We start from the raw sequence: 23,459 nt of genomic DNA, 5'->3' as shown, positions 1-23,459 counted from the left end.
TTTATTTTCATCTGGTAATCCTGCCATATAGCAATTAGAGGGATGAAACAAACCATTTACCACCGACAGGGGATGCTTACAAATGGTCATCTTTTATTCATATATGTAAAACCCTTTATCCCAAAAGAAACAAAACAAAACAAAAACTGTTGCTGTAACTGCTTATAAAAGTACAGTAATGTTTGCTTTTGGGCTTAATTCTGCTTTAAGCTGTCAGGTAGGGGTTAGAGTGCAGTTCCAAGTCTCTCCGGCAGGTGGCACATCTCTTCTACAGCCTGATAGCAGGGAAGGAGCAGAGGGAGGAGGGGGGAGATCACAGCGCTGCTCCTTACACTCAGCTTACCTTCACGCCCTGCCAGCTCCCTTGTCAAGCTTCTGATTGGCAGAGAGCTTCTATGACATCAGAGAGAGACTGGAAAAAAAAAAAAAAAAAGAGAAACACATTGCTGGTGAGCAAAGGGAACAAGCTCACCGGTCATGGACAGAGGACTATCCTCCAAGGCTGCTTGTTGCTGCACATGGGATAGAGAGCCTGCACAGCAGAGGGTCAGCCTCCCACCCCACCACTGTATGGAGATGAGTCCCCCCAGCTGGAGAAGATCACAGCTCACCTTATAGGCTGACCAGGAACTTTGACTTCAGGACAGAAAGTCGGGACTTTTCCCAGCCTGGGAAGGAGATTGCTTTCCTCCATCTGTACCATGTATAAAAAGAGGAGGACTGTGCTCAGGACCAGCCCGGGGGATCGCTCAGCAGTCCTGGGAAGGAGGACAAGGGGCAGCCAGTGATGTGGAGGACACACAGAGAGCCCAATACTCTCATCCAGATCCAGCACACAGGTAATGGACAGCAATGGACTGCCAGGGACACAATCAGGACACCTCAAAGGATGACATTCCATACACATCTATACCTTTTCCAGGGACTGAGCCTCCCAGCTTGGGACAGCCGACAATAGAAGCATGACCACTGCATAGGATATAGTCTCAGCTGTTACAATATATCCCTTTTTTGTTTGATTACACGTTTTACTTGATACACATTTTTAATAGATTGATGTTAAAGGATAGACATGGAGCCAGGGAAGATTTCCAGGGACAGTTCTAGGTCCAGCTTGGGACAGCCGACAATATAAGCATGGCCTTTGTATATGATATATATTTGTAATATTTGAGACTATATAGATTTGTATTATTACACATGCATTGCCTTATACAAATGTATAATAGGTAGGGAGCCAGGGGAGATTTCCAGGGACAGATCTTCCCAGCTTGGGGCAGCTGAAAATATAAGCATGGCCACTGCATAGGATATAGTCTCAGATCTTACAGTATATTATTTTATTTTTGTTTTATTACACGTTTTTTGGTTATACAAATTTATAATAGATCGATGTTAAAGGATAGACATGAGGCCAGAGGGAGATTTCCAGGGACAGCTTATCCCAGCTTGGGACAGCCGACAATATAATCATGGCCATTGCATAAGATATCGTCTTAGATGTTACAGTACATCACTTTTTTTTATTATACATTTATTTTTTTTATACAAATTCATAAACGATTGGTGTTAAAAGATGGGTAGGGAGCCAGGGGAGATTTCCAAGGACAGATCCTCCAAGCTCAGGACAGCTGACAATATAAGCATATAAGCATGGCCATTGCTCTCAAATGTTACAGTATATCACGTTTTTTTTTTTTGTTTTTTTTTTTGTATTATACATTTATTTATGCAACTTTCTAATAAATTGATGTTAAAGGATAGACAGAGAGCCAGGGGAGATTTCCAGGGACAGATCATCCCAGCTGAAAATATAAGCATGCCCATTGCATACGTTATCGTTTCAAATATTAGTATATGTATATATTATATTTCTTTATACAAATTCATAATAGATTGATGTTCAAAAGGATAGACAGGGAGCCAGGGGAGATTTCCAGGGACAGATCCTACCAATAAGGAGGATCCTCACAATATAAGAATGTCCATTGCAAGTGGCATTGTCACAAATGTAGCAATACATAATTTCTGTGTACATGTATTTCTTATATATATATATACACAATTTAAAAAAAAAAAAAAATATATATATATATATATATATATATATATATATATATATTTTTTTTTAAAATTGTATATATATATATATATATATATATATATATATATATATATATATATATATATATTTTTTTTTTTTTAGATTAAACTTTAAAGGATAGTCAGGGAGCCAGGGGGGATTTCCAATCAAATGCAGCCAACTTGGGACAGACCACAATATAAAACATGACTATTGCCAATTATGTATTCACATAAATTATTGCAATACATATTGTATTTATGTATATAAATACAGTACTAGATGGATGTGTGTGTGTGTTTGTGTGTGTGTGTGTGTGGGGGGGGGGGGTAGTGGGATTTGTAGTGAAAGGTTCTAGACAGAACTTTTTTTCTAGGGACAAATTCAACCAGCTTGGGACAAGGGATAATAGAAGCATGATCATTGCCTTACAGTGGGGGAGATTTACTAAAACTGGAGCCCACAGAATCTGGTGCAGCTACAACAGTAACCAATCAGCTTGTAACTTCAGTGTGTTCAATTATGCTTGGACATAAACCTGGGAGCTGATTGGTTACTACCCCAGCTGCACCAGTTTTAGTAAATCTCCTCCAATACATGCTTTTTTTTTCTGTTATTCTATTTATTATGATTATACAGTATTTATATATCGCCAACAGTTTGTGAAGCACTTTACAATATAAAGAAGGGGTGGGGGGCAGTGCAATTACAACTGAGTTCAATACAGAGGGGATAGGAGGGCCCTGCTGCTTTATACAAATTCAGTCTTAGGCTGGATTCACATCTATGCATTTTTTGTACTTTTTTCATTGTGCTGAAATGTACTACAGAATGTGTTCCATAGGAAACCATGATAAATGGATTGTAGTGCAAATCTGCAAAAAAGCACTAAACATGCATAGGTGTGAATCCCAGCCTTAGATTGAATGGAAAGGTAAAATAGAGCCAGGAGAGATTTCTAGGGACAGAGCCCCCCAGCCTGGGGCAGCCAATGGAAGCATGGCCACTGCACATCATATAGTTATATTACATAAATACATTTGGCAGGAAGAATAGGGGCAGATACTCCCAGATTGGGGTGGATAATATAATTATGGTCATTGCCTATTATTATAGTAGTATAAAAGTTACAAGATATAAAATAGTTTTGCTGTGAATGGATTTCTTTAAACAAATGTAACCCAATATCAATAATAGATGGGGAAGAATAGACAGAAAGCCAGGGGACATTTCCAGGGACAGCTACTCCCAGCTTGGGGCAGCTGACAATATAAGCATGACCATCTGTTATTATACATTTACATAAAAGTTACAATACATTGATAGTTAGACCATGGATGGAATTCTTTATATAAAATGTAACAACCCAAGATCAGTAATAGTAATTGGATAGACAGACAGGGGTATTTCTAGGGACAGATCCTCCCATAATGGGGCAGCTAACATAACATTACATACTACATATTTACATACAATGATCTATTACAGGTAATTATATAGCACCAGCAATCCAATGTTTGTACATTCACATCAGTCCCTGCCCTTAGGAGCTTACAATCTAAAGTTCTTATCTCCTATGTATCCAGAGACATAGGAGGGCCAATTAGCCTACCAGCATGTCTTTGGAGTGTGGGAGGAAATCCACACAAGCACAGGGATGGACATACAAACTCCATGCAGGTAGCCTCCTGGTTAGGATATGAACAGAGGACCCCGGTGCTGCAAGGCAGGCGTTCTTTTAATACATTCATGTTTTTGGGATACAGATTCAGTAATTAATTGATGGGAAAGGTGAGACATTGAAAAGGGGGGTGGGGGGGGGGGATTTCAAGGGATAAGTTGGGCTTAGTTTGGGACAGTCAACAAAATAAGCATGGCCATTGCCTATTATAAATTGACATAAAAGTTACATCAATATCTTTAGAAATTTCATTATACAAATTCAGTAACGGATGACTGGAAAGGAATAGACAGGGGCAATTTCCAAGGACAGCTTGGCACGAATATAAGCATGATCATTGCCCTTTATATATGTTTACATAAATGTTACAACATATAAATATTTGTTACAAATATATTTCTTTATACAAATACAATACCAGATTGATGGGAAAAGGATAGACAGGGGAGATTTCTAGAGACAGATCCTCCCAGCTTGGGGCAGCTGATAATATATTCATAGTTATTAAGGTTGAATAAAGACACCAGCCCATCCAGTTCAACCTGAGTGAGTTTCTACAACTGCCCCTATCCCTATACATTGCACACTCACATTGGTCCCTACCTTCAAGGAGCCCACAATCCAAGGTCCCCCTTCATATACTAGGGACAATTTACCTACCAGCATGTCTTTGGAGTGTGGGTGGAAACCAGAGTACCCGGAGGAAACACACGCAGGCACAGGAAGAACATGCAAACTCCAGGCAGGTAGTGTCATAGTTGGGATTCAAACCAGCGACCCGTCTTACTGCTAGGTAAGAGTGCTAACCACTACACCACTGTGTCGCCCCATGATCATTGCATATTATCAGCTGCCCCAAGCTGGGAGGATCTGTATCTAGAAATCTCCCACCAATCTGGTATTGTATACAGAAATACAGTTATAACAAATATTTATATATTGCAACATTTATGTATACATCGTTGTATAATATACAACGATCATGAATAGATTTTGCATCTACATAAATGTTGCAATATATAAATATTTGTTACACATGTATTTCTGTATACAAATACAACAACAGACCAATGGGAAATCAGAGGAGATTTCTAGAGACAGATCCACCCAGCTTGGGGCAGCTAATAATATATTCATGATCATTGCATATTATGCAACTACATAAATGTTGCAATATAAAAATAATTGTTACAAATGTATTTCTTTATACAATTACCAGTTTGATGGGAAAGGATAGACTGGGGAGATTTCTAGAGACAGATCCTCCCAGCTTGGGGCAGCTGATAATATATTCATGATCATTGCATATTATCAGCTACCCCAAGCTGGGAGGATCTGTCTCTAGAAATCTCCCCTGTCTATCCTTTTCCCACCAATCTGGTATTGTATACAGAAATACATTTATAACACATATTTATATATTGCAACATTTATGTCAATACATAGTATGCAATGATCATAAATATACTGCCAGCTGCCCCAAGCTGGGAGGATCTGTCTCTAGAAATCTCCCCAGTCTTTCCTTTCCCCTCAATCTGGTATGGTATTTGTATAAAGAAATACATTTGTAACAATTATTTATATATTGAAACATTTATGTAGATGCATAATATGCAACGATCATAAATATATTATGCATCAACATATATGTTGCAATATATAAATAATTGTTACACATGTATTTCTGTATACAAACACGACAACAGCCCAATGGAAAATTAAAGGAGATTTCTAGAGATAGATCCACCCAGCTTGGGGCAGTTAATAATATATTCATGATCACTGCATATTATGCAACTACATAAATGTTGCAATATATAAATAATTGTGACAAATGTATTTCTTTATACAAATACCATACCAGATTGAGGGGAAAGGATAGACAGGGGAGATTTCTTGAGACAGACCCTCCCAGCTTGGGGCAGCTGACAGTAGATTTATGATCATTGCATACTATGTATTGACATAAATGTTGCAATATATATGTGTTACACGTGTATTTCTGTATACAAACACAACAACAGCCCGATGGAAAATTAGAGGAGATTTCTAGAGATAGATCCACCCAGCTTGGGGCAGCTAAGCTGGGTGGATCTATCTCATGATCACTGCATTATATGCAAATACATAATGGTGCATAATATAAATAATTGTTACAAATGTATTTCTTTATACAAATATCATACCAGATTGAGGGGAAAAGGATAGACAGGGGAGATTTCTAGAGACAGATCATCCCAGCTTGGGGCAGCTGATAATATATTTATGATCATTGCATACTATGTATCGACATAAATGTTGCAATATATGAATATGTGTTACGCATGTATTTCTGTATACAAACACGACAACAGACCAATGGAAAATTAGAGGAGATTTCTAGAGATAGATCCACCCAGCTTGAGGCAGCTAATAATATATTCATGATCACTGCATATTATGCAACTACATAAATGTTGCAATATATAAATAATTGTTACAAATGTATTTCTTTATACAAATATCATACCAGATTGAGGGGAAAGGATAGACAGTGGAGATTTGTCGAGACAGATCCTCCCATCTTGGGGCAACTGACAGTATATTTATGATCATTGCATATTATGTATCAACATAAATGTATACAGAAATACATGTGTAACAAATATTTATATATTGCAACATTTATGTAGATGCATAATATGCAACGATCATGAATATATTTTGCATCGACATAAAATGTTGCAATATATAAATATGTGTTACACATGTATTTCTGTATACAAACACAACAACAGACCAATGGAAAATTAGAGGAGATTTCTAGAGATAGATCCACCCAGCTTGGGGCAGCTGACAGTAGATTTATGATCATTGCATATTATGTATCTACATAAAATGTTGCAATATATAAATATTTGTTACACATGTATTTCTGTATACAAATACAATAGCAGACCAATGGGACATTAGAGGAGATTTCTAGAGATAGATCCACCCAGCTTGGGGCATCTGACAGTAGATTTATGATCATTGCAAATTATGTATCTACATAAAATGTTGCAATATATAAATATTTGTTAAACATGTATTTCTCTATACAATGCAATAGCAGACCAATGGGACATTAGAGGAGATTTCTAGAGACAGATCCAGCCAGCTTGGGGCAGCTGACAATATAATATGCATGATCATCATTTTTTTGTTACAAATGTCAGATCCTCCTAGCTTGGGAGCTGAGAATATATTCATGCATATTATGCATCTATATAAATATTTTAGTTCTGCATTGTACTGTTGGCACAATAAAAATCCTAAATAATAATAATATTTCTATATACCAATATTTATCACCTATAATACTGGCCCCTTTTGCACTGCACAGTCCATTATCATCCAGAGGATCTCTCACTTCTAAAGAGTTCCCTTCTGCTGTGACTCTTTGATTTTTTTTTTTTTGATTTTTTTTTTCCCTTCTGTCCTCTTTGATTTTTCCCTCCTGTGGCCAATAAAGGATCTTGTAGTTGCAGAGGGCTGGTAACACCTGTACAGTGTGTAACCTTGTGATCTAATCCTGCACTCAGACACAACACCTTCTGTGTGTAGAGGGGAAACAGACTGGAGCACACGTGCAGGCGGCTCCCCCCCCCCACCCCCCACAATTCATCTGCCTGAGGAGCCCTGCTGCCATTGCTGGACTCTGCTTCTGAACAATACTACTCGTCTGGCTGTCATACCGATCCAGTGGCTTCAGCAAGACCTGGAATTGGCTTGCAGGGGGTGTCTTATTTCATTGGCTGCTTGCCTGTTCCAGGTCAGTGACTGTTGAGGTCAGAAAAAAAAACAAGGTACCTAGAATTTTGGAAAGCAGTACAGCAATGGCAGCCTGTGTATGTCTTTCAATACAGGTTTCCTCAAAAAAAAAAAAAAAAAATTAGGGTGGGGGAAGCATTAAATAACCCTCCTTGCAGGTCTTTCACGGCGTCCTTTTACTAGACCTGCGTCTTATTTCTAGATTTAAATAAGTGATGCACTATAAGCAGTGAAGTTAATTAGCATTGGCCTGAATATTTTTTTTCCCCATTTTCTTTTTATTCTGAATATTATTATTATTATAATACAGGATTTATATCGCGCCAACAGTTTGCGCAGCGCTTTACAACATGAGGGCAGACAGTACACTTACAATACAAATCAATACAGGAGGGACTAGAGGGCCCTGCTCGTTAGAGCTTACAATCTAGAAATAGAGTATCTCTGAAACGCACACAGAAAGTTATTGCCGGTGTCTTGTCGAATACTGTCCCCCCGTCTAATAGTGGCCACCCTGTACTGCGGTTGCGCGGTACGGAGGACAAGGAGACGCCGAAAGTCTTTGAAGATGAACGGTGCCTGCGCACTTCATGGTACCTTCTGTCCAAGTTCAAGCCCCACCATGCAGGTGGACATAGAGTTAGAATAAAAGTTTGCCAAGCAAGGCCGTGCCCAAAGCGTGGTGAGGGGCCCTGTTACTAAGTGCTGTTTTACATCATCTATGACCACTTGCATGGTGGGGCTTGAACCTGGCCTCAAGCCAGAAACTATTAAGTGCGCAGGCGCCGTTCATCTTCGGAGACTTTCGGCGTCTCCTTGTCCTCTGTACTGCGCAAGCGCTGCGCCTGCGCAGTACAGGGCGGACACTCTCCGATGGGGGGGGGACACATCTCGGCAGAGCACCGGTACTAGTTTTAGGTCACTGGGGGTAATTTACCAAAAGGTAAATCCACTTTGCACTACAAGTGCACTCACGTTAGTTCTGGGGGGAGGATCTGAAAAGAGGGGAAGCTCTTCTGATTTTATCACCCAATCATGTACAAGCAAAAATGCCGTTTATTATTTTCCTTGCATGTCCCCCTTATATCTAAAGCGACAATACTTCCCAGTTCACTTGTAGTGCAAAGTGGATTTGCCTTTAGTAAATAACTCCCAAGGCGTTCATTTCCTAAATGTTCAGAAACTATCTCGGTTCACGCTACTGCGACCTGAAAGTCGTGCAACTTTGCCAGGCGACTTCCTGGTGATTTGCTGGCCACTTGAGTACTACTTTGATGCGACTAATGTGTGGGAGAGACTACACTGCAGGAAATGCCTAGGTAATCTTCCTGTAATGTCAGATCCAGATCACTATTATTATTATTATTACATAGCGCCCACAGTGCATTCACATCAGTATAGATTAGGATCCGACTTGGAGGCGACTTCCATTAAAGTATATGGACACAAGTCGGATAGAAGGCAGCTTGAAGTAGTACAGGAACCTCTTCTAAAGTTGGAGCGACTTCAATAGTGCTGATTAAGACCGCTCTCATTGACTAACATGGGATTTAATGTGACTTGGGGGTCTCACAAGTGTGAACCGAGCCTAAGCCCTGGTTTACACTGCAACGATTGCATGCCAAATCGGCGGCTATTGCCGGCAATGGCACTAGGGTTCACACCTCATCCCTTTAAACCTGAACACATATGAATTACACAGATTATGAGGCCCGTTTAAAGAGGAAGTAAACCCTGATGGGTAAAGCATAATGGACTACTATGCATCTCATAGTAGCCCATTATGTGTCACTTACCTGCCACAGGAGCCAGCGAAGTCACCGCTGTCCCCTGTAGTCCGCAGCCTCCATCTTCTTCCAGGTATCTCTGCTCCGGCCACTCACAGCGCTGGAGCAACGATGACGTCACTCCCGCGCGTGCGCATGGGAGCCACCACTAATAGCATATCGCCGTTAGCAGCGGTATGCTGCTAACGGCGATAGTGCGCCTGCGCACCGCTGTCTACAGTAAATATCTCCTAAACCCTATAGGTTTAGGAGATATTTCTTGGACCTACAGGTAAGCCTTAATCTAGGCTTACCTGTAGGTCAAAGTGGTTTGTAAGGGTTTACAACCACTTTAATGCAGATAAGACACCAAGTGTGTTTAATTACCATCTTAATCAGCCACAGAACCTGTGTAATTCATATGTGTTTGAGTTTAAAGGGATGAGGTGGCAACCCTAAATTTAATTCCCAAAAGTCGTTTCTGTACTACTTTTGGTGACTTCGGGGTGCGGTTTCAATAGACATCAGTGCAGAAACCCGCAGAGATGTCTCTGAAATCGCCGCCGAAGGCTGGAATGAAATCATGAGAGTTCAGCTGAACTCGGACGATTTAATTAACGCTGTCAGTGTGAACCTGGGCTTAATGTTACTTTTGTAATTAAAAATAGACAACCTCTAGAATACTAATTCCGAATACCATTTATGGGATTGCTTTTATTATACAGGTATAATTATATAAATAATGCAGATCATTTATATTTCTGATGGTGGTTATGGTTGCTGGGGACGGTCAGTTTTCCTAATGAGAAAAAATAATTATATTATTATTGCCACAAAGAGAAAAGGCCCACACTAAGTAAAAGTACTTTTCTAGTATTATTATACCACAAGAAAAAAAACGAACAAAAACAGTCACACACTAGAAATAGTACTTTCTACTTTCCCTTTAAATCTTCACATTTGGTTGTATTGTTTTTAACTTCCTTATTAACCCGAAAAAGAAAAAAAAAAAAGTTTGCAGAATGTTTTGCACTTGTTCCCTTTTTTAAATTATTTAGATGACGTACTCAATGCTCTACTAGTGCAGAGGTCCACAGTTTTTACTTAGAAAAGTCATAAGCAGTTATAAAAAGTGCTAAATATGGGAAGTTGTACTATAAATACTTCAGCCAAACCTTCCCTCCCCCTCCATTTTGGATAGGGGAGGGTTAAAACTGCTGCCGGTTTTTCTTTTGCCACCTGTGTTAATTAGGGAGATTTCCCTTCACCTCCTGTTTGCTCATCAGGAAGTGAGAGGATATCTTTTCAAAGTGAGGGCAATCCCCCTCCTAGGTGTCATGAAACAGTTGCCCCCGTTGGAAGACTTCCTCCTTTATTCCTCTCTAAAGTTTTGGATTTACCCTTCGTTTCATTACGGTGACACAGGTGATCAGGAGAGCGAATCTCCCTAATGGGGACACAAGCAACGATAAAAATCCAACAGGTGTTCTAACCCCCCTCCCCTCCTCACTGCTCTATCCAAATCTAAAACGCAAAGTTTTGCCTTTTAGTTATACTTTTTGGAAAAGTTTTAAGTTATTTTAATGGTACGGTATGGTGTAAATTATGCAATTTTTCTTGGTTAGATAAGTATGTGCAATGCAGACTTATATAATATAGTGGTGTAAAGTGCAGGTTTCATTCACCCATAGTGATCTGGCTTAGGGCTTGTTCACATTGTAATCCCTATATTCAATGATTATTAACATTATTTGCATACCAATTTTATTTTTATTGTGTGTGTGTGTATATGTATATATATATATTTTTTTTTATTATTATTATGTGTGTGTGTATATATATATATATCTCCTCCTCCCCCCCCCCCCTTTTTTTTTTAAGTGTGTGTGTTTTATTTTTACATTTTTATTAGAAATACAAGTGTGTTTGCGATGTATTCACATGCAAAGAAAAAATGCATCATGCTGCTATTTAAAAAAAATAAATGCATATAGATACAACACATTGGTGTAAAATAGATTTTAAAAATTGAAATAAAATATATTAGAGCTCGCTTACACCAGATGCAATCAAATGAGCTTTAAAATGCAATTTAAATGCATATCCAAGAAATATTAAATAGATTTCAGTGGGCCTACACCAATGTGTTGCTTCCATATGCATTTTCAAACATTACAGCATGCTGCATCCCCCCCCCCCCTTTTTTTTTTTCTCTTCTTCTTTCTTTTTTTAAGCAATTTGTCTACATCAAAAGGAAACCTGATGGTGACACCTTGCACATACCTATTGCACTACCTTATTAAATCAGCCTGCAGTACTCAAACACATACTAAGTGCTTGCTGAGTGCTCCGTGTGTCTTCCAAGTTGTTGGTTGAAGACCACCATACTAACAATCTATCTACCTGCATTGGCCTATGGCGGTTACTTATGTCTGTGTCTCTTCCTGCCTCTACTCTAGGTTGACCATGGTAGCTGGGATCCGCTCTCTGCTCCTTCTGCTGCTTTATCAGGTGCTGCTGGGTTGTTGCACCGGTCTGATCCCTGAAGTGGAAAGGAGGAAGTACACCGAGTCTGGCCGGGCGTCTCCCCAGGAGTCACAGGGCATCCTCAACCAGTTTGAACTTCGCTTGCTTAACATGTTTGGTTTGAAGAGAAGGCCGACCCCTGGCCAAGACGCTGTAATCCCTCACTACATGCTGGAATTGTACCACCTGCACTCGGCCCAGCTGGCTGAGAACCAAGACAAGCCCCCCATGGATTATCAGAAGGAGCGTGCAGCCAGCCGAGCAAATACAGTCAGGAGCTTCCACCATGAAGGTAACAAAAAAGAAAAAAAAAAAAAACCCCTTCCCACAGTTCGTTTCCAGGCAAAGAAAGTCTGCAGCCTTGTATCTACTAAGGGATTGCAAGACCCAGCGTAAAAAAAGGGTATGCTGGGACTTGTGGTTCTTGAGTAGCTTTATGGTTGTAGATGATCCAAGCCAGATCTTTTCTCCTTCTCTCTGACTTGGCATGTGTTGGCAGCAGTTTGCTAATTTTAGTGTTTCGATCATGATCATTAAAAAGTCTTTCAGGCAAATTATTGCAACATAATATGTTCAAAAATAGTAATAGTTTTTGTTGATGACCCTTGAGGTGGCCATTGTGACCAGTGAGACACATTCAAGTGCTCAGTATCCATCATGTCCAGTGAGAAATGTTCATGTTTTGGAGAAGAAAACTGTGGATAAAATCAATTTGTTGCCTCGGTTAGTTGTGGTTAATCAGAGACTTGCGAAATGCAAGAACTCAAAAATTACAATGTAATATATTGCGGCTTAACGGTCCTTAGAAGAGGTTGTCGTTTTTCAGGCTTATCTTTTTGCTTGCGCTATTCAAGTATTCTGGCGATCCTAAGAATAACGCACTTCCTGAGTTGGCTACGAGTTGGTCACTCACTCCACCGTATCTCTGGAGGGAGCCATATATACTATATTACCAAAAGTATTGGGATGCCTGTGAAGGCTGTCCACAAGGTTTAGGAGTGGAGGTATCCAAGGCCAGGCACTAATGTTGGACGAGAAAGTCTGGCTTGCAGTCTCCACTCTAATTCGTCCCAAAGGTGTTGAGGTCAGGACTCAACAGGCCAGCCAAGTTCCTCCATCCCAAACTCGCTCATCCATGTTATTATGGACCTTGCTTTGTGCCCTCATCCAAATCATTTCGTGGAGAGGGGATTATGGTGTGGGTTTTTTTTTTTTTCAGGGGTTGGGCTTGGCCCCTTAGTTCCAGTGAAGGGAACGCTTAAGGCTTCAGCATACCAAGACATTTTGGACAATTTCATGCTCCCAACTTTGTGAGATGGCCCATCCTGTTCCAACATGACTGCGCACCAGTGCACAAAGTAAGGTCCATAAAGATATATGGATGAGCGAGTTTAAAGTGGAGGAACTTGACTGGCCTGCTCAGAGTCCTGACCTTAACCTGAAAGAACACCTTAGAATTAGAGCAGAGACTGCTAGCCAGGCCTTCTCATCCACATCAGTGCCTTACCTCCCGACTGCTTCTAGAAGAATAGTCAAACTTTCCCATAAACCAGTGATGGCAAACCCTGGCACTCCAGATGTTTTCGAACTACATTTCCCATGATGCAGTGTAGTGGAGCATCGTGGGAAATGTAGTTCCAAAACATCTGGGTTGCCAAGGGTCGCTATCACTGCCATAGACGCACTCGTAAACCTTGTGGACAGCCTTCCCAGAAGAGGTGAAGCTGTTATAGCTGCAAAGGGTGTGCCAGCTCAATATTGAACCCTACGGACTAAGACTGGGATGCCATTAAAGTTCATGTATGCATAAAGGATGATGTCCCAATAATTTTGGTAATATAGTGTATGTCACCCAGGCTGGACTTCAGGCATGACTTTCTTTACATGGGCAGTGCAGTGGCTTGGACCTCATGCGAACTGGGAGTTTAGCGGAGGGCACAGGTGTGCACCATCCAGTCCTGCTGCTGGCGGCCTGTTAAACTATGGAAGGTCTGACAGCTGCTACGGATGGGTGGTACACCTGTATCTTCCACCCATAGCTAAACGCCCATTGTGTGAGAATGCTCAAAAAACTCAAGCAGTCTTCATTCCAAGCATTTGTCCCTGGGCGCATATGGCACTAATAAGTACCGCTACCACTATTCAGCCACAGCATCTGCCAGCCTCTCTTAGAGTTTGCCAAGGCTTCCCCCAATGGGGGCCTCTCCTAGAGTTTGCCAGGCTGCTGGCAACAGGGCTTGATGTTGCACCTGTGGCCTCTTCCCACATCTAAACGCCAGAGCCTCATGCACTGGGTCTAAACATTTAGTGTACATAAGGCGGTTGGTATTCTTGCCCTGCAGCACTGGGGTCTTTGTTTTGAGAATCCCAACCAGGCTACTATATCTGCATGTTCTCCTTTGGCCTGCGTGAGTTTCTTCTGGGTACTCCGGTTTCCTCCCGCACTCCAAAGACATGCTTGTAGGTTTTTTTTTTATCCTGGTATGTGTATGTATAGATGTGATAGAGACCTTGGGTTACAAGCTCCTTGAGGGTGGGGAGTGAAGTGAATGTACAGTAAGTACTGTGCTGTCTAAATTGTCAGCTCTATAGTAATACCTGTTTTAAAAATTGTTTATTACATTTCATTTGTATTTCTCTGGCATTTTTCTCCATTGGGGGTCAAAGCGCTTTGGAGGTGAGGCAGCCATTTTGGGCACACTCAGTTGAGCCAGTTAACCGACCAGTAGGGATGAGCTCAGGCCTGTTTTTGGATCCCATTCTGAACCCACCTGAGCTATACCGCCAGGAAGCAGCCAGGCATCAGCAGCCAAGTCACTACCTGCCCCGCAGTCACACGTTTGCACGCCCCTTCTATATGACTGGCTGTAGGGTGGGAAACGCTGCTGATAATTGGTGGTAAGCACTGATGGCTTTCTGGCAGGATCATTCAGGCCAGTTCAAACTACTGTAGGATCCGAACACTCCTAAGCTCATTCACACCAGTCCCTGCCCTTAGGAGCTTCCAATCTGCATGCATCCATACACATACTAGGGCCAATTAACCTGCCAGCAGTTATTTTTGTAGTGTAGGTGGAATCGCAGAGACAACATACAAACTCCATGCAGGCAGTGTCCTATTCCATATTTGAACCAAGCACCCCAGTGCTTAAAGGCTGACTAAGTGCGACCCACTCAGCCACTGTGCATAGGGCGGGTTAGTCGTTTATGGCGCATTATTTCTGGCAGAATCAACAAGTATTTTCTGTGCTAAATGCAGCCACCATGCCACCATTTTCTGAACTAATGCAGCCACCATGCATCTCAGGATTTTTGCACTGCGATACATTACATTTTTGGTTTTATATATCCTGTAAGGAAAAGGCAAATATTTCCTATTGGGCAATGACAGCAAGACTTTACTCAAATCAAATTAAACCCGAGATGGATGCTATTTACAGTATGCAGTGCATCCGGAAAGTATTCACAGCACTTCACTTTTTCCACATTTTGTTATGTTACAGCCTTATTCCAAAATGGATTAAATTCATTATTTTGCTCAAAATTCTATAAACAATACCCCATAATGATAACATGAAAGACGTTTATTTGAAATCTTTGGATTTTTTTTTTCTTTTTAATAAATTTGCAATGTACATAAGTATTCACAGCCATTGCTCAAAACTTTGTTGAAGAATGTTTGGCACCAATTACAGCCTCACTTCTTTTTAAGTATGAAGCTACAAGCTCGGCCCACCAATTTTTAGTCAGTTTCTCCCATTCTTCTTTTGCAGGACCTCTCAAGCTCCATCAGGTTGGATGGGGAGCGTCGGTGCACAGCCATTTTCAGATCTCTCCAGAGATGTTCAATTGGGTTCAAGTCTGGGCTCTGGCTGGGCCATTCAAGGACATTCCCAGAGTTGTCCCGTAGCCACGCCTGTGTTATCTTGGCTGTGTGCTTAGGGTGGTTGTCCTGTTGAAAGATGAACCTTTGCCCCAGTCTGAGGTCCAGAGTGCTCTGGAGCAGGTTTTCATCAAGGATGTCTCTGTACATTGCTGCATTCATCTTTCCCTCGATTCTGACTATTTTGCCAGTTCCTGCCAATGAAAAACTTCCCCACAGCATGAGTCTGCCACCACCATGCTTCACTGTAGGGATCGTATTGGCCAGGTGATGAGCGGTGCCTGGTTTCCTCCAGACATAACGCTTGCCATTCGGGCCAAAGAGTTCAATCTTTGTTTCATCAGACCAGAAAATTTTGTTTCTCACGATCTGAGAGTCTTATAGGTGCCTTTGGCAAACTCCAGGCGGGCTGTCATGTGTGTCTTACTGAGGAGTGGCTTCCGTCTGGCCACTCCACCATACATGCCTGATTGGTGAGTGAGGTGGTGCAGAGATAGTTGTTCCTCTGGAAGGTTTTCCTCTCTCCACAGAGAAATGCTGAAGCTCTGTCAGAGTGACCATTGGGTTCTCTGTCACTTTCCTGACTAAGGTCCTTCTCCCCCGATCGCTCAGTTTGGCCAGATGGCCCGCTCTAGGAAGAGTCCTGGTGGTCCCCAACTCCTTCCATTTATGGATGATGGAGGCCACTGTGCTCATTGGGACCTTCAATGCTGCAGACATTTTTCTGTACCCTTCCCCAGATCTGTGCCTCCATACAATCCTGTCTTGGAGGGCTACAGACAATTCCTTGGACTTCATGGCTTGGTTTGTGCTCTGACATGCACTGTTAAATGTGGGACCTTCTATAGACAGGTGTGTGCCTTTCCAAATCATGTCCAATCAACTGACAGGGGGACTCCAATGAAGTTGTAGAAAGGTCTCAAGGATGATCAGTGGAAACAGGATGTACCTGAGCTCAATTTGGAGTGTCTTGGCAAAGGCTGTGAATATTTATGTACATGGAGTTTTTTTATTTTTAATAAATTTTGCCAAGGTTTAATACAAACTTCTCTCACATTGTCATTATGGGGTTTCGTTTGTAGAATTTTGAGGAAAATAATGAATTTAATCCATTTTGGAATAAGGCTGTAACATAACAAAATGTTGAAAATGTGAAGCGCTGTGAATACTTTCCAGATGCAGTGTACATAGTGCTTCCCCACCATCCCTTGTAATATTGCATTTTTACTAATATATATATATATATATATATATATTTATTATAATATAATGTGTATTTTTTTTATATATATATATAGCGGAGTTATACTTTTATGTATTTATACGCTAAGGTTTTAGTACATTTTAGGTGCAGTTTGTCTGCTACATGGCAGCTGCCGCAGCATCATTACTAGAGTCCTCTCTGTCTACATCAGCCTTTCTCAACCTTTTCAACCCAGAGGAACCCTTGAAATGGTTCTCCGCTCTCGGAGAACCCCTGCTAAAAATTAGAAATCTATAACTCATAATACATTAGTGTGATGGTCAGTGGGAAGAACGCTCCTTACACTTGTGGTCATTGGGAAGAATTACCTCCTTACAGATAGCTAAAAAGATCAATGGTGTCGGTGGGAACTTATTTGAGAGGCAGAAACGGCCCAATGCTGAAGGTACTCTGGTTGAGAATCACTGGTCTACATAGAGGTGTCGTGAGTGTTCTCAGACCTCCAAGTTCTTAAAAAAAAAAAAAAAAAAAAAAAAAAAATGTGACGTACGGTGGTGCATGCTGCTGATTTGAACAGGCCCTTAAAGTGGTTATAAACCCTTACAAACCACTTTGACCTACAGGTAAGCCTAGATTAAGGCTTACCTGTAGGTCCAAGCAATATCTCCTAAACCTATATGGTTTAGGAGATATTTGCCCGAAAATGGGCACCGCTGTCTACGGCGCATGCGCCGTAGACAGCGACGCGCAGGCGCACTAAACGCGGCAGTTCCAAGAATGGAGCTGCCGCATTTGTCGATTACCGTGCGCATGCGCGGGAGTGACGTCATCGCGGCTTCGCCGAATGACAGCGGCGGAGCTGCGAGACGCCACCAGCAAGATGGATGCGGCGGACTACAGGGGACAGCGGCGACTTCGCTGGCTCCTGTGTCAGGTAAGTGACACATAATGGACTACTATGCGATGCATAGTAGTCCATTATGCTTTACCTTTGCAGGGGAAAAAAAGAGGAAGTAAACTCATCAGGGTTTACTTCCTCTTTAAAGCCCAACTCCAGCCATTAGGGGAAAAAAAATCCACCCTTGCAATGGGGCCACACTATCTAGGTACAGAAACGGACAGGATTATGTACCACATCCAGCACCTCCTCGAAGCATCAGTCTTTGGATGGTCCCTCTGCGCCATTGTGTACAATGCAGGGATATTAACCCTGAATTATACATGCTGGGGGGGGAGCATGCAACTGCCACCAGGATTGTCCTTGAGTCTGCTGGGGGAACCATTCGCGCCACTGGAGCAGGGAATAAGGTAAGTATTACTACTTAGTTCTGCTCCTCTAGACTGAGCATTTATGGTGGGGTGGGTGTCCCTGCTATTGTAGTGTGTTGTTTTTTTGTTTTTTTTCTTCTCATCTCTAGAGTTGGGCTTTAAACACCCAGTGTGGTAGGTGATATGGAAGTTCATCCAGGGTGGTATCAGCAGCTATAGTATAGGTTTTCTATTTGCCAGCCCAAGGAGTCTAGAACTGTCTTCCCTGCAGCCAATTCTACTCTGTGGATTCACAGTGCCGCCATCATGGTAGACTTCATGTGGTTCTCATTTTTACTAAAAAAGATTGGTGAACATCATAGCTGCAACACAGTCGTGGCATGTTTACCGCGTATGTGAATGTGGAGCAGAAGAAATGCAGCACTGCCTGTGGCTTAGCTTATAATTGCGTTTGGGGGGTTGGGGCAATAAAAACACTGCAAAGGCAGTCGTACAGGGGTATACACATTCCTTGGGCGTGATTCTTTGCATCACAACGTGGCAAAAAGGATTTCTTCTGTTGCGTTCGTTGGACAATACCGCCCAACAGATGTGGCCCATTCAATTGATTTACCAAACATGACACCTCCTTGCCACCTGTCAAACGCCCTTTAAAAACCGATCCACCAAAGATTGCTCTTCAAAGAGCCAACGCTTGTATAAATGAGCCCCTAAGTGTGTGCCCACTCTTCCATCATTGCCCATCTTTTCTACATGGGCTTTGCTCAGTTCAACGCTTGTGTAAATGAGTCCAATGCCCACCCTTCCATCAGATATCTTGTTGCCTCCATGGTCCACTCCAGGGGCTTTGCTAAGTCCTGGCAGTTTAAGGTTTGATAAAGCTGGTTCTTAATTGCTTCTGAACACGTTTTACATGTGTGGAGCCTGTGCTGCCTTCATCTCCGATTAGTGAAGCTTCAGTTTCACCGCTAATTTCTACCTTGTGAAGTTTATCCACTCCTTTGACCCTCGTGAGTCCCTCGGTTTGAGTTCCAAACTCAAGAATTCCCACCGAAAGATTTCATCTTTTAATGCTAAACGCAAAGCAAATCCTCTAATTTACAGTTGATCTGAGGTTGTTTGTAGCGTTTTCTAATCCTTATCTAATCCTCGTGAGATATTTAGACAATTTGTAAATGCCTTGTTTTTTTTTACAATGACTTTTTTTGTCTTCTGTTGAGTCTTTGGATGGTCTCTCTGAGGATATAAGATAAATCTCCAAAACAGCCTGATAATGGACTTGCAGCAGCTGTGTTCTTGGCTCTGGTGCATCTCTGAACGCAGATGAAATGATTATTGTACGGACATGTGGAAGATTCTATTCACACGGCATCTTTTTATTGGGTAGAAATCCTTTCCTGTAATCTTGCAAGTATTCCAAGCAGGCCATGAGTGATCGCCTAATTGAGACAGTACTAGTCGTGGGGGTTTTTTTTTGTCAGAACTTATAGCCCAACCCTGGGAAACTTGAAAATTATCCCTTGCAGTGGGGCTGTGCCCACCCTGAAAGGGTTAGCTGCTTGTTTAGGTCTATTGGAGAGGAGGAGCAACTTTACTCACCTGATGCTCCCCCCAGCAGATGGCGCTCCCCTACACTTCAACAGTAGACTGTCCCTTGGTGTCGTCATCCTGACTTTAGGGCAGTGATGGCGAACCTTGGCACTCCAGATGTTTTGGAACTACATTTCCCATGATGCTCAACCACACTGCAGAGGCCTTGAGCATCATGGGAAATGTAGTTCCAAAACATCAGGGGTGCCAAGGTTCGCCATCACTGCTTTAGGGTATTAGACCACTGAAGTGTGGGGGAGAAGGCTCTGCAAGGACCAGCCTAGCATTGCAGAGGGTTGGGTAAATAAAATGTCTTCCCTCCAGACCTAAACAAGCAACCCTTGCAGTGCTGGTGCAGGCCCAATGCAGGTGAAAACTTCAAGTTTCCCAGGTTTGGGCTTTAATCTGGCCACACACCAGTAGAATTTTTAATTTGAGAACATTCAATCGATCTAACTCCCACTATTCTTTGAAAAATCTATTTTTATTTTTTTAAATAAAATTCTGAATGTGGTTTTTGCTTGAGGAAAATCATAACCTATTGCGATGAAACATTTTTAATATGTTTGGGATTCCATTCAGACAGCAGGTCTTGACAAAATGTTAAGAAATTTTGAAAGTAAATTGTTGACTTAATGAAGGAAATTCAATAAAGCCCTAACATCACATATTATTTTTATTTATTTTTTTGGAGGGACTCCCCACCCACCCACCTAAAGCTGTATACATCATATGCTCGATCCTACTTGGGCAGGTTGGCGATGATACAGCTGATGGTGCCACTTATATGGACGTGTTTCTAAGTTCAAAAATACCACTATGTCTTTCATGTAAAGTAATTTTTAGTGTGTTATATAAAATAAAAAATTGTCTAGATATACTATTTTGGCCATTATTGATACTTACTAAAATTGTATTTTTATACTATGTTTACCTCATACTTTTAGCCACTTGTGTCGCCTGCAGTAACCTGGTGTTTTATTTAGTTATTTTTTTCTTAACTTCGGCACCTATGCTGAGGTTTCCCTTATTTATACTAATTCTTAGTATCAGCACTTTGGCTGCACCAAATTCCCCAAAATAATTACCTCCAGTGTGTAGATAATGAAGCTGGAGGTAATCAAGACCAACCTAAACTTGGCCTACAGAGTAGACGGGCAGAGTACCTGTCCCTGTATGATGTGTAGCAGAGTGGCATGTTTACCCCCACCTCTGTGGTTGTTTAGGAGGCTCTGGGCTTCACAGTTAACAAGCTTATAACAACCAGAGATGCTAACAGTGGGCAGAACCTGAAGGCCAAGCTGAGGGACTAGATCCCGCCCCCCCCCCCCATAATGTCTGCTTAGTCCTTGTGATTGACCGCAGGCATTGGGTGGACCAATAGCCTGATTTTGGCTATGGATCAAACCCACTGGCTGCTGTCAAACACAAGGAGGGAGCAGACATTATGAGGGACTAGTGTCCCCATTGGGTTTTGCCCAGCCGGCTTCAAAAGTCTTTGGCCACTGTCTATGTGGCCGGTGCAATGGTGGGAGAGAGCTCAGCTGCACTGAGGATGGAATGCCCAAATCTGGCCTCGGCGTGTTTTATATGCAGGGTTCCTGCCCCAAATTCATGCACATGTTTCCCAAAGGTACATGAACCCATCACCCTCACCAACATGTGTCCTAGACGCAATGATAGATAGAAAGAAAGGCTCTGACAGACAATTTCTCAGAATTTCTGATGTTAATTTAAATCACTCTAGAAGTGTATATAAAGCCAACCCTACATTTTGGGGTGTGTGTGTGTGTGTGTGTGTGTGTGTGTGTGTGTGTTTTTTTTTTTTTTTTTGTTTATGTTTTTATTTTGGTTTCCTCCTGGGGAGATCTCGTACAGAAAATTAAGGGAAATGCAAATGTTGTCACAAGAACATTGGGTTGAGTTTCTGTGTTCCTTGCTGTAAACCCGGGTTCCTCCTACCCACCTCGGCATCACTACAGGACACAGTATTAATGTGTATCAACCTTTCTCAACCTGTTTATCATGGCGGGACCCTTGAGTTTTACAGGGTTTTCAGGGAACGCCTGATACTTATTTATCTGCAGCTCAGAGTATATTAGTATGGGGGTCAGTGGAAAGAATGCTCCAGACATTTGTGGACATTGGGAAGAATCTCCCCTTACAGATAGTTAAAAAGGTCAATGGTGTCAGTAGTTACTCATCTTAGAGGCAGTAATTACTCATTGAACCCCCTAGCACCCTCCTGGAGGAACCCTAAGGTTCAATAGAACCCTGCTTGAGAAGGGCTGACTTGGAGGTTGGCTGGGGAAAATGGTGAGAGCTGCATGGGGACACACAAGACCAACACTCTTGGAGGTGTAAATTTTCCCAGCAGACACGGGAGGACCATATTAAACCACTTCAGCCCCGGAAGATTTTGCCCCCTTCCTGACCAGAGCACTTTTTACAATTTGGCACTGCGACGCTTTAACTGACAATTGCGCGGTCGTTCAATGCTGTACCCAAACGAAATTTGCGCCCCCCCCCCCCACAAATAGAGCTTTCTTTTGGTGGTATTTGATCACCCCTGCAGTTTTTATTTTTTGCACTATAAACAAAAAAAATGACAATTAAAAAATAAAAAATAAAAAATTATATATATATATATATATATATATATATATATATATATATATATATATATATATATATATATATATATATATATATATATATATATATTATTTTTTTATTTTTTTTTTGCTATAAAAAATATCCTTGTAAATTAAAAAAAATAATAATTCTTCATCAGTTTAGGCCGATATGTATTCTTCATATTTTTGGTAAATAAAAAAAATCGCAATAAGTGTATATTGATTGGTTTGTGCAAAGGTTATAGTGTCTACAAGCTATGAGAAAGATTGATGGCAATTTTATTTAATTTTTTCCTAGTAATGGCAGTGAGCTGCCATTTGTTTTTTTTGTTTTTTGTGGTATTGTAACGGACAGATCGGAGACTTTTGACACTTTTTTTTTTTTTTTTTTGGACCTTTTGGCATTTATACAGCAATCAGTCCAAAAAAAAAATGCACTGATTATTGTGTAAATGTCACTGGCAGGGAAGGGGTTAACACTAGGAGGCGATCAAGGGGTTAATTGCGTATTCTAAATGTATACTTATGTTTATACAGTACAAAATGGTAAAAAAGGAGACACCCAGGCAAAAAAGTCTCCAATGAAATATACAATCATAGAAATTTGCACAAAAAATTCTTATACAAGAATCACTAATACTCTGATTGGTATCCCAAACCCAACGCGTTTCCAGTTTCTGTTGTTACAGAACTTTCATGGGGGGGAGAGCAGGAAGTAGCGATGGCGTGGTAATTCTTGTCACCAGCACTCCTCCATATATATAAGGTAGGAACGCTTAGAGATGCCAAGCTAGATTGGCAGCAATTTACGGGTCTTTTGCTGACAATGTAGCTCACGGCACATTCTTTCAAAAATTGTTACACAGTGAGGGGATGTTATGTATACATCCACTTCCCCCAAAGGCTGAGGGTGGGGTTTTTATAAATTTGTCTAAAATAAGTCGCCCCTTGACAACATTTTTGTCAGCCCCCAATGAGGCTCCCCAAATCGCTGATGGGTAAAAGACCTAAGAAGCGAGGGTGTGCACT

General features: G+C 41.4%; 1 protein-coding gene across 1 annotated transcript in view; it reads left to right on the top strand.

Moving 5' to 3' along the window:
• The first annotated feature begins 431 nt into the window (after positions 1–431).
• The window catches only part of BMP2 (bone morphogenetic protein 2), a 68,801-nt gene continuing 45,773 nt past the window's right edge, over positions 432–23,459 (top strand). The window contains exons 1-2 of the mRNA XM_077485493.1: positions 432–839; positions 11,782–12,140. Of these exons, the coding sequence (XP_077341619.1) occupies positions 11,789–12,140 (352 nt within the window). The 5' untranslated portion in view covers positions 432–839; positions 11,782–11,788. The remainder of the gene's footprint in view (positions 840–11,781; positions 12,141–23,459) is intronic.

The sequence above is a fragment of the Lithobates pipiens genome, unplaced genomic scaffold, assembly GCF_037356315.1.
Source record: "Lithobates pipiens isolate NorthernLeopardFrog02 unplaced genomic scaffold, aLitPip1_a1.2 Scaffold_18, whole genome shotgun sequence".
NCBI lineage: Eukaryota > Metazoa > Chordata > Amphibia > Anura > Ranidae > Lithobates > Lithobates pipiens.
The sequence above is the reverse complement of the archived record's forward strand: the minus strand, read 5'-3'. Positions and strand labels throughout refer to the sequence as shown.